We start from the raw sequence: 23,273 nt of genomic DNA, 5'->3' as shown, positions 1-23,273 counted from the left end.
CGTTAAGACTACCTCATTTAGCCAAATCAATCTAATTCCTAATTTAACTTATATACACTTCTTAACTACAGTATCAGTAGAAAATACTCCAACACAGAAGAATTACAGTCCTCTCTACGATTTTGTAAAAACTGAAATAAATATAATAGATACTCATACCATAGATAAAACATACTCCCTTAGCTAGTCGACATAGGTTATATAGCTAGTGGACGAGTTATTGTTTATGATTAGATAGTTTTATTTGGTTAAAAACGAGATTTTAAATTACTGATATAGCAAGAAACAAATTGTAAACAAAACACGACATCTACAGAAAACCGGACAGAAGCAACAGTAAAATTTGCAACTACTTTATATTCCTATATTGCTAATCTTACTACGCTATGGCTACATAGTTATATTACGTAGTAAGTTGACGCCTGCACAACGTGGAAACACAGCAATGTTTACAAACTAACATTTTTCGTCCGCTAGCGCTTGGTAAATCGGACTTTCTTTTCCGCTCCGCTCCGCATGGCGCCTGTCAAATTGGTAGCAGAGTAGTGCTTTGAATCACTTTACAATTTTATTATCAAAATAAATTCATTTGGTTGTATAAATTAAGTGTACCTCTAGTTTTTATTTCCGACGATAAAGAAATAATACATATGCCTCGCTGTTTTATCAAGCCTTCAAGAAAGAGAGGTAATAAAAAATAATTAATCTATAAGTGTAGGCCTAATGTTCGTTTTAGTTAAATGCACACCACACAGTTCTAAACAATCAACTTAAAACTAATAAAATTAAACAGTGACTTTTGTATAATTTAGTTATAGTTTAGGTTAGATACAAATTCGTATTTTAAACTTACTGAATTTATTTAATTTATGAAATGTAAATAACACTAAAGTTATTCACAGAGACTTTAACTTAAGCTTTGCCTATTCGTAAAACTAGACATACCACAGACAGTTTGCACTGATGATATAAATTACTGGTTTTTGTTGAATAAGTTATGCTTGAAAACTTATATTAACCAAGTCAAACTCATAGGACGACTTGTGAGCATCTTTACTTTTATGTCACGTTTTTAAAATATCCCAGCCTCAGTAACAAAAAACAAGTCATACTTAATTTTGAATTTTTAACTTAGTGTAATCTGCAACTGGCTACTGTCTAACAGAACTATATGTTTTTTCTCCATAAAGAATTATAGGGACACCTCTGGTCCTAAATGGGATGTCTACTTATTTAAAAGGCAATGCTTTGAGTCAACTGGCCGAGTTATAACAGCACAAACATTCAAAACATTAAATAAAGTTTCAATGCTATACTGTTAAATAAATAATTTGAATAATGTACAGTATTAAACTGTACAATATTCAACAAAAAGTCAATATACTTCACATGACAATAAGAGCGAATCTTATAGATAAGTTAAATAAAATGCCATAGTTGTTAACCCTTTAAATAGTCCCTCTTTTCATAATGGCACAAAATTTTTATTAATTTATTAAACGTTACCACTTTTTTGAACACTTTTTTATGCTGGTGCCGTTATATGGAACAACTTACTCCTTTCATAATAATTTGCCTTACTAAATACACTGTAATAATTTGCTAGTTAAAGGGTTAAAATAAGTAGTCTATAACACAATGCATATCTTGATGGCCCCCAATTTTTTTTAATATTTTTACTTTTGCCCTGAGACCAGAGCAGATTGAAGCCTAAATGATACAATTCTACCCCAGCTGCAGAAACCAACTAATAAACATTCCTTTCTGCAGACTTAGCAAACAAAAATACCGTTACCGGGTCCTTGGCATCAGACTCTATAACCACCTGCACCAAGACATAAAACCACTCCCTCTTAATAATTTTAAAAAGAGAATAGGAGCTACTCAAGGCCTGTACTCCATGAAGTAATATTTCACAGAGGAAAATGGTGAATGGACCTCGTAACTACAGCCATGTTAACCGCATATCTAAAGTACCTTATTAAAACTAAAATCTTTTTTCTTTAGACTAAATCTATCCAGTCACTAGTGGTCAACGATGGATATATGGTATAACCTATAAAGTTATAAATTAATATTATTTTTTCAGGTGGAGAAGATGGCTCGGTTTTGAACATGAGCCACAATCGAATCACAAGAAGTGAGGCACTTAAGCCTGATATGTTAAGTAATTTAAAAATCAAGGAAAATAATGATGGTATGTAAATAGTTTTTCTGATAAAAATTACAATATGAACTAATTACTAAATTTTACATTTGGAGTCCATTTATGTAGGTGGAAAGATGGAAAGATTTATTAGTTTTTGTATATAGGCCTACGGTTAATTATCAGTAGCCTAACAAAAAGTGACATTTTCTTCGCTTGAATTAGTTTGCTGAAAACAGCTGATTTGTCTATAGTTAGCTAAGCAGATGATTTCTCAACTTTTTGTCCACTCTACAGTATAAACAAATGACAAACTGAAATGACAAATAAAAATTTAGGCTTACCAGTGGAGATGGTAAAATCTGGACTCAGGACCGATTTACTTTTTCGATTTTAGGTCTCCAGAGGCCAAAAACACCCTTTGTTCAAATTCATGTATTAGGCCTTTTCCCAATATGGAAAAATTACCAAAAGTGACATTTTCTTCACTTAAATTAGTGCAAAACAACCGATTAGTCTATAGTTAGCTAAGCAGGTGATTTCTCAACTTAATTGCCCAATACTTTTCCCACTCTATACTAAATGACAAATCAAAATCTAGGTTTTTTAGTAGGGGAACGTTTATTTATGACTATCATCATATAAATTCAAATTTATTTTAAAATTTGAAATCTTACTTCACATTGTAGTCTGCTGTAGAACAAAGAATAATATGACATGACATTTTACAAGTTTGTTTGAACCTAATTACGATAATTGTTATATAGGCGGTTTTTTTATAATATTAATAGAAAATGTTATGGCTGTTAAAGATATTAAATATTGCACTTGATTTTCCAAATTAAATTTCTTTCAAAATTTATCAACTTGTTGTGGATATTTTAAATAAAAAAACAAATAATTTTTATTTTATTTTATTAATTTTTTAAAATATTTTTCCGAATAATAGGGGATAGTTTCTTGTAAATATTTACTTTTTCTTCATGGACTTTATGTGGCTGATTTTCATTTGTCATAATTCTTTCCTTGTTAAAGAAAGCACTACTTTGCTCACTAATTGCACAAATGCTACGGTGCAGTTTTTATATAGATCACTATATTATAAAAATTGCAAATAGCATATATCAAAGCTTCAAAGGTAGATATGTCTATCGGAAGTTTGATGGGGAAATATCTAATGCTAGTCATCTTCTATGTACAGTATACTCCACTCTTCTGTCCTCAAAGTTTGGGTGGATATAGATGGTGTCTTAGGATGGTATGTAGAGAAAAATTAGGAAAATGCTCCTGACACTCACCACTATTTGCAAGTGGTATTAAATTCAATAGCAATTTATTGTTGAAATTCCGTACAAAATTAAGCAACACAGTGGTGGGAAAAGGTTTCTTGTGGGAATGCGCATCCTGCTTTCCACTAATTGATGCAATACCCATTGCCAAGAGATATAACAGTACAACAATCTTGTCATTTCTGTGCAGCAAAGCACACATTGTGTAATTTTCTGTGCCTACCACAATCTCTGCCTTGATTTTCACCTAATTGTTGTTATTGCATTGACTTGACTTAATCGCCCAGAAACAATACAAAGGACAGATGAGGCTACTGTAATTGATCCAATCCTAGCACATACTGTCTCGTCACGTCATGAACAACTCACATGTGAAAATATGAAAAATTAAAATTTAACTTTTATTGTAATTTATCAATCATACTCATCCAAAAATTGATTCTTTCTATATTTTTTTAGATTGGAGTGAAGTCAACGAGCTGCCTATTACAATAAGATGGGAGCTTTTTAAGCTTCCAGATAAAACAGAGATAAAATACATTGAACCAGAGTATGACTCTCCCCCGTTGAGTGAAACATCGGACAATGAAACAGAAAGTGCTCTTGATTCATCAAGCATTTTGATGCAAGAATCAATGCCGACAGAAGACATGGCCGAACTGAGCTATCTGCTTAATGCTCTTACAGGACTCAGTCAGGTTAATCTATGAATTTGGCTATAATTTAGTTTTAATATTACAATTAAGAATACCTACTTAAAATATTTATACCTTTGATAAGGTACTGGATGGAATTGGGCTGTCGTAAAGAAAACAACACAATAGTAAAAAACACTGGGGGTATTTCCAACACAAAGTATTTGGAACTAGGACATTGACTACAGAACTTTACAGCAACTCATCTTTACAATTTATGTTCCTGGATTGAATGGAATTGTTAACTCAACTCATAACCTAATTGAGTGCATCAATGCACAATGTCACAATTAATTGCATTTTAATATTATGTAGCAATTTATTATGTAGTAAAATGACAAACCCTATTGCACTGTAAAATGTTTAAAGGGTATTAAAGATTCTTATTCGCTAATGATTATCTAGTTTAAAATATTGGGTTGGTTGGGTTATTCATTTGTAAAAAAATAGTTGACTTGGCAATTAACAATTTAAAATACCTGTTGGGTTATACTGATGAATTTTAAAAGTGAAATTAATATAGGTACAGACAAATCGCAGCTGACCACCTTCCTAGTTCACACCATAACAATTGTAATGGTTAAGTAAGTGTTCGGTAGTACTAATATGTAAACTAAACTTTGCTGTAAACTGATTGTATGCTGTGCTGTTAATGAGCATGTAAATAAAGTATTGCCTATTACTTTTAGTCACACAAGTGGAAAAATTATGAACTTTCAATTTAAAAATATGTAAACTGCCAAACAATCTAAATGTAAAAAAAAAAAATATACTGGATTTTTGTGACGCCATTGTATTTTTTAACAAAATTACAAATAAGGGAAACTGTCTATTGTCTAAAATGTACACCAGGCTTTGCCACTTTTCACCTGGCAAACATAGGGTAAATCTATATAAAACAAATACGTTTTTTTTTTCTACAAACACAAGAGTTTTATCCTCTTCTTTAATCCTAGGAAATATGGGCACTAGCCCGTGATTGTTTTTTGCCTTACTTCAGGCTAGACCTAGGGGTTGCGACATTATCACTTGGATAAAATGCATTGGTGATTTGAATCTGGGACCTAAGTCCCGCATTTTTTACTAAACACACTCTTGCACTCACAAGGATTAAATCCATAATCATTTTGTGAATTCTTATGGCAGATGAGTAAGGACAATACAACTGAGAGTAGCAACAGCCAGCATAAGTCTGCGGAAGGCAAGCTAGAGTCTACTTTGCACTACTGCTCGTACTGCAACAAGGGGTTCGACCGACCTTGGGTGCTGAAGGGTCATATGAGACTTCACACCGGTGAGCGACCCTTTACCTGCTCCATGTGTCACAAGAGCTTTGCTGACAGGTTAGTGGACTTAAGTGTTTATTATGATTTGATATTTCGCTTAAGAAAGCTTGTTACAGGAAAGGAGTCGTATTGCACGTGTTTGATGTTTTGAGATCGATGTTTGATGTCTTTCTAGCATCAACGTCAATGTTTTAAAATTTAAATAATAAGTTATGGAAATTATAATTTACATCCATTTTAGAACATTTACATCTGGCTGTCTATGTTGGGGTCCAAGCTAATATTTTATGGGTTGGAAACCTTTTAACAATTTCAATGGAAAGCGGACACATCCATTTTGTGGATATGACGTAATCAAACTTGCTCCAGCAACAAAAATGCTTTACACTAGACTAGCAATTTATTATACACCCAGTGTATTTCTAGTTTCCTAAGACTTACAATTTTTGATACCCAGTTGCAGTCGGTTTCATCTTGAATCAGTGTTGATAAAAAAGATTGACTGTAGTCGTCGTTAGATGCCATACTAGATGGAAACATGGTTCCAAAGAAAAATTGTAACCATAACGAGATCCAATTATTTTGTGTTTTGATCCTTGATTACCCAACTCTTTTGCTTCCAATGTCTTTCCTGCCTCCTTCGACTCTTCCCATCCATCTGTCCTTATCCATTGTGTTGAAAGTTATCCCAGTTTGTTTTAAAGATTGTCTGTAAATTTTGACAGGAAGTTGGTTATTGAAGGCCACATAGCATTGCACTTAGAGGAGACGCTGATTTATTGCTCTATGTGTTATGCGAGCTTGGCTGAGAGGTAAGTTGCGCTTAGGCCTATGTCTTTCTTTAAATGTGTTTCGTCCTTGTTGGCACACTTTCCTCATCCCTACTAGTAATCTATCAGTGTTCAAAAGGTAAAAAAGGTTGTGGTAAAGGTTATTGAAGAAGTGTTGTACTTATCTTGTTTTGGATTTTTGTGTTTGTTTTGTTTGTCTATTCTATTGCAATTTTTAAGTTTTTTGTGTTCTAAACCCTTGTCTTGTTACTATTTGAACGTTTTGTTAGATAGCATTGTTAATTGATAGTTAAATTAATTATGGCAAATATCATTTGGGTCCAGTATCAATACCGCGTAAAATCTAACTTAAGAGTGTCATTACTGTATGAACGGGGAGCAAGCTAGTCTTGTGGTTAGAGTGCGGGACTCCGATTCCAGAGGCCCCGGGTTCAAATCCCACCAAATCACCAATGGATATTATCTATGTGATAATGTCACAACCCCTAGGTCTAGCCTGTAGTATTGTGGAAAACAATTCCGGGCTCGCGCCTAGCGTCCTAGGGGAAAAAAACTGTATGAATGATCTAAATCTCTCTTTCTAAAACTCTCTTCAACTTGAATCAAACCTACGTCCAGCATTATCTTCATTGGTTTATTTTCCAAGTTCCCTATGGTACATGGTGAAAATCCTTGTGTTGTAATCATGTGGGTGTGTTTAATCTATGTTTATATCTCTGAACAATTTTTGGTGTAGTAACAGGATCTCTTTTTACAACAGGTCTAATCTAAGAGCGCACCAACGCACAAGAGGTCATCATCAGTGGGCTTGGCGATGTAAAATGTGCGGAAAGGCGTTCTCCCAGAGGAAATACATGGTACGCCACTGCCAGAACGCTTGCATCAAGTACCTACTTACCCAGAACGATAAAACTGAAGAATCCAAGAACGTTGTAAATGAAAAGCCAAAGAAAAGGAGAGAATTGAAGAACGATAAAAGTGAAGAGTTAAAGTGCGATAACAGTGAAGAACTGATGGGAGAACCAATTGAATCACATTGATGTTGAAGAGTTTCGTAGTTGTGTTTCTAGAATTTTCAAACTTGTTTACAGCCATCTTACTGTTAAATTTGAAGTAAAATTTTATCAGTGTTACGTTTTTGTAATTAATGATAGGCTCTGTCTAGTTTTAAATCTATATTGTCTTGGAGTGAGGATTCCCTATGCAACCCAAGTTTTTATATTTGTCTAAATGTTGCAACCGTAAATACATGCATTGTTTGTAACAATTTAAGTTTTGTTATTGAAGTAAACGTTTTTGAAAATATGTATTTTGAAATGAGTAGCAAGTTACACTTACTAACGAATGCATGTTTTTGCATTAAATAAGCCTACAAATTATATTTTTGTTACAAATAAACTTTTTCTCAGAATCCAGTTTCGTTTACTGAAATCCTATAACCCTCAAATACTTAGGCTTGTGTTTATTTACTTAATGAAAGATTTTCTTTGTATGTAACCCAAATTGAACCTTTAACTAAAGACATTAAATTATACCTTATTATACTGTACCAGTTTAACCAGAGGATTTAGCTTTAAAATTATAAATCCGATAATTTAATTGGGATAAACAATTACCGAAAATATCTACTTGAAAACCGTCTAGTAAAGAACCACCACACACAAGTTGTGTAGGTATACAATTATGTTGTGACACAAAATAATGCATTCTCACATTTTTCAAAGAGAAGACATTTGACATTTGTAAAATGCAAATAAATATGCTGTACAATTATTAGTTGTAAACATGATACAATCAACTACCAAATCAATCAGCACTATTTCCCATTCTTTTGTAAACCTTATTAACGGAGAAATTTACAAGGAAATCATAAGCAATGTTCAATAAACGTTTAATATGTCAACAATATTACAATTTTAGTCTTAAATAATTTTATACAACCATAAATATATTGTCAAGCTTTGATTTGTCAAAGTACAAATTTTCAAACGATCTGATATTGATTTCACATGTTTTTCTTCCTTTACATTAAAAATTTTACAGATCGTTTCACTTAAAAGATGAAAGACTAGAGAAAGCACTTGTCTCTATGCAATCAGAGCAACAGATTTGATTTAGTTTGATAGGTAACCTACCGGAAACCATTCACAATTCACCCAATGGTATTGTACTGTGTGGAATGGAACAGGTTCATTTCCAAATGATACAAAATACTGATGAAGGTTTTAAAAGTTGTTATAAAAATCAAGGGTTTAAAATTTAATCCAAAACTATTAGAGCTAAGCAGTATACTTTTATGATGTCTCGTCGGAAGTAAAATTGTCACGAAGCATTTCCAGATAAAACTTAAAACACAGAAAAGGACGATATCAATACCTTAGTGTAGTAACTTTAATCTTGAAGTAAGGCTTCCACGGTCAAATAAGACTGTCATAGATGACTTTTGAATTAACGGAAATATATACATAAGTGACCAACGCTTAAGAAGCATTCCAAGAATTCATCTTGCCCGAAGTATGAAATTAAAGTTAAGCTTGTTATCAACCAAAAAAATCAACAAAAGAAAATATTTTAATACATACAATAACATTCTAAGCTTAGCCTAAGTGTCAACACTTGGCTTGGTAACATTATTTGGCACAAAAGTACTTGGAGACCATCACCATATTCCAGCACTGTAGCTAGGATTTGCCTGAAAAAAATCAAACAATTAATTTACAAACCAGCTGATTTAGTTTTATATACAGTCGAACCTCTATAATATGAATTTCAAGGGGTAGGGGAAAAATTTTTATGATCGAGGTATTCTTAATAAAAAGGTTCGTTTTATAGAGGTTTAATACTGCCGTTCCCTACTCGTGTTATAGAGGTCTTAAACAATAACTGAGGAAGGAAGAGGGATGGGTGGGGGTTTTATGTTAAGACAAGCTTCTGTTTGTTTTGAATACTTTGTCCCTATGTAGGTTAAGACATGAGAAATTCGTCTTGTAGAGGTTTTGTGCTAAGAATATTCGTTGTAGAGGTTAATTAGTCCTAGCCCACGTCACAAACAAATTCGTCTTGTGGAGGTTTTTAAGCTAATTACTACGTTGTATAGAGGTGTTTTTAGCATTGATCTCAATGAAAGTTTCAAGTGGATAAAAAAAAATTAGTCTTATCGAGGAATTTGTTTTACCGAGGTTCGTACTAATGTGGTTCAACTGTAGTAAAATCCTTGAATGGATGCGATGAAAATTTCACAATTTATAGACTATATTCAAAATTAACTCCAAGAGGTAACATATTTTGAACTAACCTCTATCCAAAAGTTGGAGAATTTCGATGTTTCAATGCTTCTTTTTTGCCATTCCCTCTCTGATGCCTTTACTGTGCATTTCTCGTCCAGCCATCTCCAGAATCGTGGCACTTGCAGGGTCTTGGTCTAGGGCTGACCTACCTGTTTTACTTGTGGATCTCTCACCCTAAAAATGTCAAATTAAAAGTTACTACCAACATTTAAACAGGCTTTCCTGTGAAAAATACAATTTACCCTTACCTTCATAAGATTAGCAGTGAAACACAGCTGTTAAATCATTTGTAAAGTAAGCTATAATTTTTTTAAGAATTTGTTTTACTCTAACACAAAGATGATTGAATTTTTTAGTTTTAGTTATTTCTATAAATTTTTAAAATATCAACTATTTCATATCTATAATAAAATTGCAGAAGCACAATGAAAATCAAATAACGAGTCGCCGCCAAAAACTTCCATTTAACGCTCTAAAATGAGCTAGTCTTGCAGTAACCGTTGTTTTTAGAGGATGTTCAGCAACCCAGAATTTTCAATTATTCAGTATCGCCAAGTAAATCCCGAACGCGCCAAATTAGCAAGCATCTACTGTAGTTATTGCAGACATTTAAAATCCAACACAACAAATATCAAAAATTCTAAAAAACCTGTAAGAACAAATGTTAATGTTACCAGCTCTTCTTCAGTTGGAGGAGGTTCCCCAACAGCCCAAACCTCCAAGTTCTTTATGTGGAACTTCTTTCCCGAGTCCAACATTTTGTAGTTTTTGTATGTTGTGCAGGTCTCACTACACTCCCCAACTCCGAATTGGGAATCTATCCAGAGACCCCAATACCCATACTGGCCTCCCATTCCCTGAAACACATACAAGGAAAAATGTTTACAGATTTTTGAACATAGGAATATGAATCAGGTAAATAACATGTTTTAAGAAACAAAACTCAGAACACGTTAGTGGTAGGCATATCATATGAAAAAAGATTTTTCTCATTACTTCAACTGGTTTGTTTAAATTAATGTACCTGGCCTGCCAAGTGATCCTAAACCTTTGAACAGCTACCAGTTTCTATTAAAATATTTCTTAGGCAAACGTCATCGTACCTTATACCCCCAATCAGTCAAGAAAAAACATTGAGATGCACGCAAAAACATTTGTGTATACATGAAAAACACTTGAACATAGTTTGGTCAAAAATAGGGATGGACGGGATTGAATTTTTAGTTCGGGACGGGACGGGACGGGATTTTTATTTCCTTCCTGATTTTCGGGACGGGACGGGACGGGATTTTTTTCTGTGCATAAAAAGAAAGTACTGTATTGTAGTTACCAAAAAAGACATACGAAATCAATTTTTACCACTTGTGGCACTGATCTATAAAAACCAAAAAATGGGTAATTTACAGGTACCTATAGAAACTTGTGACTCGCGGGTCACGGGGTGATCGTCTGTATGACTCACGGTCATGGCGCGATTGTCGTCATGACTCACGGTCACGGCGCGATCGTCGTCATGACTCGCGGTCACGGCGCGATCGTCGGTATGACTCGCGGTCAAGGCGCGATCGTCGGTATGACTCGCGGTCACGGCGCGATCGTCGGTATGACTCGCGGTCACGGCGCGATCGTCGGTATGACTCGCGGTCACGGCGCGATCGTCGGTATGACTCGCGGTCACGGCATGATCGTCGGTATGACTCGCGATCATGGCTCGATCGTCAGCATGTTTTCGCGGTCACGGCGCGATCGTCGTCATGACTCGCGGTCACGGTGCGATCGTCGGTATGACTCGCGGTCACGGGGTTATCGTCGGTATGACTCGCGGTCACGGCATGATCGTCGGTATGACTCGCGGTCACGGCGCGATCGTCGGTATGACTCCGCGGTCACGGCGCGATCGTCGGTATGATTCTGCGGTCACGGTGCGATCGTCGGTATGACTCCACGGTCATGGCGCGATCGTCGGTATGACTCCGCGGTCACGGGGTTATCGTCGGTATGATTCGCGGTCACGGCATGATCGTCGGTATGACTCGCGATCATGGCTTGATCGTCAGCATGACTCCGCGGTCACGGCGCGATCGTCGGTATGACTCCGCGGTCACGTCGTGATCGTCGGTTTGACTCGCCATCATGGCGCGATCGTCGGTATGACTCGCGGTCACGGCGTCATCGTCGGTATGACTCGTGGTCACAGCGCGATCGTCGGTATGACTCCGCGGTCACAGCCCGATCGTCGTTATGACTCGCGGTCACGGTGCGATCGTCGGTCCAATAATCGCGGCCACGGGGCGATCGTCGTTATGACTCCGCGGTCACGGCGTAATCGTCGAAACGACTTCGTCTCTTGCGTTCGCGGACCTATCGCTCGCAATAACGGCGTTATCGGCACTCGCGAAACGGAAAAATCGCCGACGATCGGACCAAATCCCGTCCCGAAAAATTCCCGAGTCAAATGTAATCCCGTCCCGATAATCGGGAATATTTTTTTCCCGAAAAATTCCCGAAATTTCGGGACCCGTCCATCCCTAGTCAAAAACCACCATATACGAATGTGCAGCCCTGAGGCTGAATCTAGAAAGTAATGTCTTTGTTTACTTTGTCACTCATTCCCCTATTATTTTTATATTCCCTTTCATCATCTAAATACTCCTTTGGGTATTACAGGCCTAGTGGTACAGTGGTGTATTAAAAAGAGCCGGATGACAAAAGGCCCAAATCTTCACATCACAATAGAATCCTCTTATGCAAGACACCAGACCATGAAGATCTGTGTTAGAGAGGTAGTAATGTTTGCACAGATGATGTGAACATATTTCATATCCGAGGAATGTCGCACATGAAACCAACCCATGTTATCAAATCAGGGCTTGCACACACCTTGCAACTTTTGTCAGAGACGTCTTCTGTGTTTAGACATGTGTTCTACTTTACAGGTTAGTCAGTGTTATGTTTGATGAGATATGTTGTACAAAAGCAGGTCAGGCGCATGCACACTGCCACTCATCCCTAGGCAATGAGGTTGTCCAGTCGTTTATTTAGCTTGTTTTGAGAAGTTAATCATATTGCTGAGTTTGATTCTCAAGTATTCTTGAAGCATGTGTGATCGTACGTTTGTTGTTGGATTGTAACAAACTAGCTTGATATCTCTGCATTTGCTTTAGAGAATGGGTGAAGGATATTTAAAACCACCCACTGTTGATGCCGTTTTCTGGGAAGGGCAACATCAATTGTTTATCTTTTGGTGACTTTTGTACTTAACTGACTGTAGTGTAGTAAGAGAAATGTCCCAAGATTAAAAAGACAAAAGACATGCATGTCTAACAATTACTTAAGCGTCTTCCGGTTTGTGTAACCTGCCTAAAGATTTACTTATGTCTGATATAGTGGCCCACTCTCACTAATACTGACCAGTCCATTGGGTAATGTACTCTGAGAACAGTTCAGATAAGCATAGTGGTCATTGTATCCGGTGCCAGTGAACACATCGACTGAAGAGCCCAGCTTGAATAGGAAACTGCCTTCTGAGCCTACAAATAAATACAAAAATTGAATTATAGCGTAAACATTTTCACTGGCAACAATATATGTATTATATAATCTATATTATTAAAAGAATTTTTTGGATCTTTGTGAGCAGCAATTCTACCCCTAAATATTTATTTTCATATGCATATTGTTTATAAATTTAAAGCTCTTATCCTCTAGATGTGCCTTTTGCGGGTTTGGATGATATCTCATTAAAGCCCTTCGTCCTACGGGCTTTTAAAATTTAAGAGTTTGTCCTGAATTCTGTTGTCAATCATCTGAACTGTTTCAAGTTTACATTTGTTTATTACTTACGTTGGATTTTGTGTTTCCATAGTATGTTTTATGTTGTTTTTTAGTTGTTTTAGGGAATTTAAGTAAAATATTGTAATGTTATTCGTTTAAAATGTAAAGAAGAAATTTTGTGTTTTCATAGTATGTTTCATTTGTAATTTTACTAAGATGCCTTGGAGATATAACGCACGTAATGAAAATAATAGGGATATGATAACAAATGATTGTTTTCATCCTCATCAACTATATATCAAATATATCACGGATTTTCAAGTCTCGAAGTAACTCAGGCTGCTATATGTATAAAACAACATACAAGTCAAACGATGATGGTCTCCTGAATACAATTAACTAAGGATGCCAAATTATTTAGGAGTTTTTAGTATGTATTTTTAATTATTGTCTGGCGCCTTAAAAGGAAGCTGTCCTTAAATTTTCTAGGGTTAATTTTTTTTTTAATCTTATATGTATATATCTATACCTTTTAATTTTATATGTCTTAATCTACTAAATATTGTGAGATCAATGGGGTAAAAACAATAAATTTTCACTATAATAAGTTTTATAAATCTGAAAAGTGTTTTGGCATCATCAGCTGCAGGAGTAGGTTTTTGCTACAGCTCTGTAGTATTAGGAAATCAGGTAAAATGTTGCTAAGGCTAAGAAGAAGATGAACTAAACAATTGAACTGTAAACTTTATTGCCATTAACTTTACAGTAGCAGTTTAGACAGGGTAGTCAAAGAGATAGCAGCTGGTTTCATTTAGTTTATTTAGGAAAAACACACAAATATTTCATCCCCTGAGGGAAGTGTAGGCAAAGAAGTTTAGTTACAAAATGATTGTTGTCATGGCCTTCAAGATTTTAAACCTTGTTAACTGAGATCCATGCCCTTTCTGTACTTCTAAGGTAAGCAGGATGATTTATTTATTCTACAAATCGAAATCCTGGCCTTGAATCTTTCATTGAACAAAACACGGAAAGTAAATAAAAGAAACGTCTTATAACACTTAAAACATATATTTACGCTTATACTGTTACTCACAAGACGGTAAATATACAAAAAAGATGGTAAAAGGTGATCGATTTCGATTGGACACTCCAATCATCATCAGACCCAATAGGCGAATGACGTACGAATGGCGTGAACAAAACACTAAACAGGGTTGTAAGATAGATAAGAAAAACACACAACTAAATCAATTACGTTTCAAGTTCAGTGTCTAATGAGTTGTGGAATCATGTTAGACACTCTGACCCCCATCTATTCGAAACATTTTAGCTGAAAGTCACAACTAATTTGTGTCTAAATTGAACTAAGCCTACTACTGAACAATAAATTCAAAAACTTACCAATCCACTTCGGACTCAAAGTGACATTTGTAGAGATGAATCCTCCAAAAGTGTTATTGTTGGCAGTTCTAACTACCACCAAGATCGGGCCTTGATTGACGATGCATCCGACGAATTTGGAGAAGCTCTCGCCATGAGAATCGGTAGAAAACAGGAACCTCCACACTTCCTTATGCTCCGACGGAAGGAAGGAGTTGAGGTACACAACTTGTGACGGATCCAACAGGAGCGAGACCTTGTGCTCTGAGATGTTTGCAGGAAACTGTGCGTAAGGTATGAGGTTGAATTGATGCTCCGGCTCCAAATTATACATGCTTCCGAGGACGTAACAGTGAAGTGTGTTGACTAGACCGCTGTGGTGCAACCAGTCCTCAAACAAATCCTCTTTCACCTTTGAAAAAGTAAAGGAGTAGAATATGTATCGAAATATAACAAATCACATGCGATTAACTAATAAGAATATAAATAGGCTTAAATGATCCTTTTAACATTTAAATCTAACTAAAATTCATCCTGAATTTCAAGCTTTAGGCTAGCTATAACTATATTGAACACATACATGAGACGGGACCTACCGGTATGCAGATTTTTATGGGTTACAAAATGAATAATGCAATACTAACTCACACACGTTGACTTCTCATCTCATTCTTAAATTAATGTGAAGCTGTTTTTTTTTATGTCAAATTCATGTTGGTGTCATTGAGCACTGCTATCTATGAAAGTTTTTCTCTCTTATTTTAGGGTTAGTTTTATGATTTGTGCTCTGATTTTTGGTTATCAAAACCAGAACATTCGAGCTATTGTTTATAGTTAGATCGTGTTATTTGGTTTAACTATTAGGTAAGTATTGAAATAACAGGAAACAAATTGTAAACAAAAATACGCCCCTAGAGGCACCTGACGGAAACGACATTAGAATTGTCTTCTGCTGATCCATAAATATGGTAAATCTACTAAGGGAGCATTGCCTTGAACAAGTTAACTGCCATGTCAGCCTGATCGGCCCGACACGGCAGTGGAAGCATAAACTCGGACACAATACCCTAATTACAATTGCAATGGATCTCAGTTATAAAATTAAGTAGACTTTTAGAAAATTCATGATTTTCAAAGGATGAATGTGTGTTATTTAATAATTTTATCAAACTATAAATTACTGAGTGAATTACACAATACTTTAATAATTTTCTTTAATGCTTTAATACTTTTCATTGAAATGGCGACCATACAAAGTATTCATAGTTAATTTATAATTGATTTAGGCCTATAATAATTTATAATTCATAATTAATCATGAAATCTTTGATATTTAATTAGGCCTAAGCTATCAAGATTAAAAGAGGTCAAACAATCTGTCTACTCACTTCATCATCAGTACGTTGTAAATCATTACAAACTCCTCTAATAACTTCTTCTATGACATTTTCTCGAGGTTCGTCACAGTTCCAGCTAGTGTAAGAATCATCCTTGCGTGACTTCAGTCCAAAAAAGTATGATTTTAGAAGATCACTCAAATACTGCAACATATGTAATATTTTTTCAATCAATTTAGGCTGACTTACTCTTGCAAACAGCAAAGTAAAAAATGCAACTAAGTAATGTCTAAACCTTAAAAAGATTTTTATCAGATACACAGCAGACTAAAAGGATGGTCGGCTACAGTTCCGCAGAGAACCTGCGATATATTAGCGAATTAAATATAGGTAGATAAGTCCTATATATCGGTTTTGATTCGGTCTGATTTATCTGTTCTAGAAATTTTGTTTTTGTGCAGGCTTATTTAGATTGAATTACCAGTAAGTTATGACCTGCTTATGTTTTTATTGATATTTAATAAAATGTAAACATCAAATTTAGTAAGTTTAATGATCTATTAAGTTTTTATTGATGCTTAATAACTTAGTTTGAATACAACTAACTTACCTCTCAATGTTTAACATTCCATTTTTAGTTGAACTAACTTAGGTAAGGTGATTTGGGATATAATTACGGATAAAAAAACAATCAACTTTATTAATATTTTAGGTTTTGTTTATATTTATATCATGGTGAAATTAAATTCGATGACTTACGCCAAGGCTGACATTTATATCGTACTGAATCAAAATCTATAATTTCAATAGGGCCTATCTAACCTGGTAATAGATCACAGGTTCTCTGCGGAACTGTCTTTAAAAACATGTTAACTCTCACCTTGCACAAGCTCTGATAGGAGATGATTTCTACGCCTTCTTGATTTGTCTGGGTCCCCAGAATAGTTGCAATGCATTTAGCCTTTTCATTGGATGATCCTCTAATTATTTTTACATAAATACTGATAAAATCATCAAGGTCAATTTCGTCCCTTCGCCCATCAGTAGATTTCAGAAGGAAGTTTGCATAAGATTCCAGTAGGCTGGGCGTCAAAAAATCACTCCAGAGCCTCTGAAATATAAGCAATTAAATGGATAACTTATCTTATTCATAAACTCGTAGCCTACTCACGAGCAATCATGATTTTAATCTTAAGTAAGACAGTATTAACTTAAACCTAACTCAAACAAGTAGGTTGTAACCAGGCTTAACTTATTGTCTAACCCTAGCAGTGGCCGATGCTAGAAGTGAGGAATGGCCAACCTATTTTGGCAATTTTGCAGACCTTTTTTTTCAAAATTCATAAAAATTCAACCGTAGGAGTAAACTTAACCAACCTCATATTCCTTTCGTTCGGAAAGAACAGTAGGTTCTAGAAATAGTAGGCCTATATAATAAAATAATGATTTAGAAAGTTTTTTTTGTAAAGTGAAAAGAAAAAACAAATTTAGAATGTTTTTTTGACATTTCAAAAGTAGCCTGGGTAAAATTTGTTCTAAAGATTTTTTATGGGAAATTCATATACATTTTGTAGAAAATCTAATTCCCTCATAGAAATAGGTATGTAACATGTTAGAAAATAATTTTTTTTTCTTTTGTAAGTTTTTTGGGCGTAATATAATAACAAACAGAAAACCGACAAAATTGAAAACGTAGGTACAGTGTTAGTTTGTGTTGTAAAAAAGTGATGTAGGCTAATATATGTATATACCGTAATAATAATGTATTATACATATTTGTAAAGAGCTTTACAAATACATTAGCTCTAAGAATCAAGAATCAAGAATTTTATTGTCGTTAAGCACATGGCAATAGACAAAGTCAAATACAGTATTATAAGACATCAAATGTGCAATATGGACAAATAGAAAATAATAAATCAAAACAGACATATAGATATGTCTTTGGTAAAATGACATGACTTTGGTAAAAAAAATTTTATTTGTAGGTAATTCAAAAGATGTTTTTATATTTTAGCGGTTTTGGGAAGAAAACAATTCATAGTATTGAATAGGCCTACCTATAAAACTTTTTGACTTCAAACCAACATCAATCAACATTATAATGAGAAGTCGAAGAGGAAGGAAGCTGACAAGTTACATATTTCAGAAGGCGACTGTGATGAATGACCATTGTATGTAAGTAAAGGTTCATTGGCGGAGGATAACGTCTTTAATAAAGCCCCAGAATGATTTTGGGTTTGAAGTGATGGCTGAGTTCACATGATTGATATAGCCTAGTTATTGTAACATTGCTTTGTAAGGATCTTACACTGGGAACGAGCCATAGAAAACTTTAGCCTACATAATCCGAGGTGCGATGGGTGGACTTGTATTGGGAATGGATTATTTTCTCCTTGATGACCAGTCGCCTCAACTCAGGGGTAAACCACGGTGGAAAGTGAGTTGAATTGATTTTCTTGAGGGGAGTATTCTCTAGAACGTGACGCACCAACTGTAGGAACTAGTCAAAGTGTTCATTGACGTCCTCGGGTAGTACACCGTACCAAGTGATTGACTGAGATGCATAAAAATCCTCGAGCAGTCGCTTCTACTAAAGTCTCTAACAAAAAGTGGTTCTTCTTGTGTAGTGTCATGGGGCACACAAACTGTTTTGCCCATGTTCCCTGGGTAACCCTAAATGAACAACAATCTCATAATATTAGGTAACATGCTGTAGATTATTGTTTCAGGTTCATCTCATGTGATATTCTTAGTTACTGTACAGAAAAAAAACACAGATTTTTGGCCATATCGTGGGCTCAATAATACCCTATAGGCCTACAGAAACAAAATGTGCTAAGTTTTTTAATTTACTTAATAACACAAGACTGGTTGTACATTTTACGCCCCTTTTGTATGACCAACTTTTTCGCCAGGAATATGACCTTGATACTGTCGTGTGCATTAAAAAGTCCTCTATCTCATGACATTATTGGTATATAAATGTAAGTTACGCGGCCATATTTTTCCGCAAAACGAACAGTAATAGATTTTATCAAGCGTACGCACTACTTATTGCTGATTTTACGCCCCTTATGTAAGACCAACTTTTTTTGCCAGGTATATGTCCTTGATACTGTTGTGTGCGTTAACTTAAAGTGTCTTCTATCCACGTGTGCCCAGAGGGAGGGTACTGTGGCGCGTTTGCGCCACAGGAATTTTTGGGGCAGGCTTTTTTTGTGGGATATTTTTTGCTAGCTGTCATAATGAATGATAATTTTGTATAAGCAGTTCGAAAAAGTATTTCTAAGTAGCTCACTATCAACACCAACAACATTTTGCCATTCGTACACGTAATTAAGATTGTTTCTAAGAATGGAAAAAAACGATTAAAGATAGACATCAATTCAAGCGTGTACGTTGCCGTCAGCAGGACTGAAAGTAGGCCTAGCCTAAACAAAATCAGGTTCAGGTTATGACGGACCAACGTGGTCTCTGGATTGTTGTCTAAATTTTCAACAGCTGATATTGGACTATTGTAGCGACTGAGAAGAGTATTGAAAATATAATGAGATTCACAATTGTGTTTCACTCAAAAATTGTGTGCTGTCCCTATTTTTATGTATTTACTAGCAGAGTACCTGTCCTTCGTACGGGGTTGGAATATAAGTATAAAATGCTTATTGCAGTTATACTCAAGCTTTGCGTTTGAATAAGGGAGGACACAGTTTGATAAAATTTGCTTTTTTAAATTTACAGTATTCTATAGTATTACACATCTACCATAGCCATAATGTTCTACCACTTCACCTAAACAATAGAGAAAAATAAATTATCAACAATTCGCAACACATCACAAATTATTCATGAAATGATAAACATAAACATAACTGTAAACAATCCTACTTTGACAGTTCTCATTGCGAATCACAGTTTTTTTTTGTTGCTTAGTTCAAATTAGCTGTTTTCATAAATGAAAAAAAAATATAGTGCTGCACCCTGTTGGTAAATCTTATAACTTTTTAATGCTTTTCCATATCATAGAACCAACTTTTTTAGTTGAAACAGCTGACTAAATTCTTTAATTCCCTTTAAATATGAATACTCATAAGGTTAACATGGGGAATTACAGAGCCACTGGGGCGGAGCCTGAAAGGATTTTTGAGATAAGAATATGCCTGTATGTTAATCGGGAATGTAAGCTATCATCATGCCAAATTTCAGCCCAATCCGTCCAGTGGTTTATGCGTGATTGAACTTCAAACACACAAACAAACAAACAATCACACAAACTTTCACATTTATAATATTATTAAGATAAGATATATATCAAACTCTTCCAAAATATTTAATAAATTTCCTTTCCCGCAGTACTGTAGAATTTCAAGACTATCATTTATATCCAGCATATAAATTGGTTATTATTGTCAATAATTTTGAATGGAAAACTTAATTATGAATCCCATTATATTTTCAACACTCTCCTCCATCACTACAATTAGTCCAATATCAGCTTTTGATAACCCAGATGACAATCCAGAGACTACACCTTTCCGCCATAACCTGATTCAGTTTACTTCCAGTCCTGCCCGTGGCAATATACACACGCAAATTGATAGGCCTATCTGTTATCGCCTATATGTTTAATGTTTGTAACATATTCTGACGACACCTCCAGAAGTGGTTGGGCCTACACATTACGGAGAACCTTAATTGGGGAACACATGTCGATGCAATAGCGCCCTGACTGTCATCTGTCACCTACCTGCTGTTTAGACTACAAAAGCTGGTTGACATCGAGATTCTCCTTAAGGTTTACTATGGCTGCTTTCATAGCATAATCTCATATGGTTTGGTATTTTGGGGTGGTTGTAGTGAGGCAAAACGCATCTTCATCCTTCAAAAACGTGCAATTAGAAGAATATGTGGAGTCCATAGACGGACAAACTGTAAACTTTTGTTCCAAGAACTGAACATTCTCACACTTCCGTCCCTCTTTATATTGGAATCCGCATTGCTTGTTAAGAAGAATCCCAATATTTTTGTAACTAACAGCATGGTCCACAATTACAATACAAGAAGAGCAACAAATCCACATGTACCTCAAGTAAATTCCACCCTTGCAAGCAAGGGCCCTTACTTCAATAGTATAACAATTTATAATAAATTGCCTCAGTACATCACGCAAGAGCCCTCTATCAACAAATTCAAGAACCTGCTAAAAACATTTTTAAGTCAAGCGGCCTACTGTGCCGCCCTGGCCATGTGCATCCCTGAAGAGGAAATGAACCCATTTATATAAATTAATATCAAGAAATGTATAAAAACCTGACGACCACGTCGCTGATGCAATACCAGTGGGAATTCTCCAAGTATCCAAGTAAGTACTAAGGATCCTTTTGTAAGCCTGACGATGGTGGAGTTAAAGAACCGCCATAACATATACGTAGCAAGTAAAATTCAACACTACCACACATATATTATTAAGGATTGTCTGACAAGATGTGTTTCTACCATTATTCGTCATAAAAGGCAATCATGGGGGCTATCAAAATTAATTATAAGATTACTTTGTCACAAAAACCTTTTGTGCTGGTATGTGGCAGGTATTGTGGGTATTTTGCCCAGCGATTTATGTAGAAGGCAGCCTCTGCCTATAATTTTGAAACAAGATATTATTTACCGAGGTATTATAAATGCACTTAAAGCTGTTTGAATTCTTAAGCCGTGTAAAAATTAATGCCGCCGAACTGGCGTACCGTACCCTATATAGTGGCGTATATTGTGTTGCTGTATATTGTACAGTTACAGTACTGTGTTGGAGTACAATAATTTATAACTCTGTGTAACAATTATTGTGTTTTTGATGGAATAAAGTATTTTTCATTTCATTTCAATTCACTGAGTAACTTATATTGTTAACGTTTTCTAGACGGTGTCTAATGCAATAAGTCACTGAGCAAATGTTGGCTGACAATACAGATTCTGAATTGTAAATTGAAAAACTTCTAATTCCTCCATTAGTTAGGTAGGAATGATGTACGGTAAGTTAGGCCTTTTGTTAAATTACGTTTCCTACTAAGTTAAACATTTAATTTGGATTATCAGCAAGTTTGTTTTTCTTTAGGCTACCTACCTCAAGTTTAGTAGCCTAAATACTTGAAATGCTTGTTTTATGAGGTAAAGAGGAAATTGTCAGATAAATTGGTGGAGGGGGGGGTAGGTTTAAATAGACAGCAGCATAAATTGGGAGGGGGGACTACTCCTTTGGCTTGGGGTAGGGATTGCGCCTCTACCGTGGGTTTGGGGGGGGATGGGCACCTCTAGGCCTCTATCTCGTGACATTAACTTATTGGTATTAATGTACTCGGCCGTATTGTTCCGCAAAACAGCCAGCAATAGATTTTAACAAGCGCACACACTACTTATTTCTGAGTTATTGCCAGTTTCACACCAATTATTAATGATTTATTTGTTTATTTACAGCTATAACTTAAGCTACCTATAGGCTACTAACTTATAAATATTATTTACAGATGATAACTTAGCGATAGCCTACGAGTAGCTGGTCGTCTAAGTTCACTAGTCAGTCTAAGGCTAGAGGTTGCACTTTAGTTTACGTCCTACAATCATTCGAATGAAAAATATTAATATATAACTTAGGTTATTTCATTCGGATTGTTAGGTTAGGTTAACCTAATTAACTAACCAAACCTTACATAAGTTATCGAATGAAATAATCGATGTAGGGCCTATCAATGTTTTTCATTTGAATTAAGTAGTGTAGGACATAAACGAAGTGCAGCCAGGCTAGATGTTAGGCCTAAGTTAGATATGAAACAGCCTAGGCCTATGCCTACCTTTATTTCAAGGAAAGTGAATTTAGCAGAGCCTTTTCTTTCATCTAAAAAAATAGTTAATCTCTTTCTTTCTTGAGGATGGAGAGAGCCTTCTGACCTTTTTGTCTTCGTACCAGATTGTTTGTTTCCCATTTCCAACTCAAGTGTATTTAATTTACACACTTAACCACAGAATGAGTAAAACAATTTTATGAATGTGCCTTGTAACTAAATTATCACATCTTAAACACTTAAGTTAAAGTGAATTCAAGCTAAAAGTAGATAACGATAACATCTCATCTTATGACAAAATAAAATACAAAAAAATGTTTTTATTTGAAAGAATGAGATCAGAGTACAGAGCACCTGACACTTGGACACTTCACTGTTCACTCACACACACACACACACACACTTCACATGATCTAAACAAACAAACCCAAACCAATCAAAATCAGGAGCAAGAG

General features: G+C 35.3%; 2 protein-coding genes across 3 annotated transcripts; one reads left to right on the top strand and one right to left on the bottom strand.

Annotated features, from left to right (window-relative positions):
- Positions 1-556: 556 nt before the first annotated feature.
- On the top strand, positions 557-7,594 carry LOC128995118 (zinc finger protein 182-like). 2 transcript variants are annotated; one of them, XM_054420020.1, is made up of 6 exons: positions 557-687; positions 2,090-2,197; positions 3,895-4,133; positions 5,277-5,473; positions 6,142-6,228; positions 6,968-7,594. In XM_054420020.1, the coding sequence occupies exons 1-6, from the start codon at positions 651-653 to the stop codon at positions 7,245-7,247; spliced, it is 948 nt and encodes a 315-aa protein (XP_054275995.1). In that variant the 5' UTR covers positions 557-650; the 3' UTR covers positions 7,248-7,594. The 2 variants fall into 2 exon arrangements, with proteins under 2 accessions (XP_054275995.1, XP_054275997.1); XM_054420022.1 differs by lacking the exon at positions 6,142-6,228.
- Positions 7,595-8,760: 1,166 nt separating this feature from the next.
- On the bottom strand, positions 8,761-23,175 carry LOC128994421 (MTOR-associated protein MEAK7-like). The gene is made up of 8 exons (XM_054418979.1): positions 22,828-23,175; positions 16,866-17,096; positions 16,037-16,189; positions 14,670-15,060; positions 12,906-13,024; positions 10,169-10,351; positions 9,503-9,668; positions 8,761-8,899 (listed from the first exon to the last, which is right to left on the bottom strand). The coding sequence occupies exons 1-7, from the start codon at positions 22,957-22,959 to the stop codon at positions 9,534-9,536; spliced, it is 1,344 nt and encodes a 447-aa protein (XP_054274954.1). The 5' UTR covers positions 22,960-23,175; the 3' UTR covers positions 8,761-8,899; positions 9,503-9,533.
- Between the last annotated feature and the right edge of the window lie 98 nt (positions 23,176-23,273).

The sequence above is a fragment of the Macrosteles quadrilineatus genome, unplaced genomic scaffold (genome assembly GCF_028750875.1).
Source record: "Macrosteles quadrilineatus isolate MER2022 unplaced genomic scaffold, UCM_ALF_1.0 Scaffold_5__1_contigs__length_97177068, whole genome shotgun sequence".
NCBI classification, from domain to species: domain Eukaryota; kingdom Metazoa; phylum Arthropoda; class Insecta; order Hemiptera; family Cicadellidae; genus Macrosteles; species Macrosteles quadrilineatus.
The sequence above is the reverse complement of the archived record's forward strand: the minus strand, read 5'-3'. Positions and strand labels throughout refer to the sequence as shown.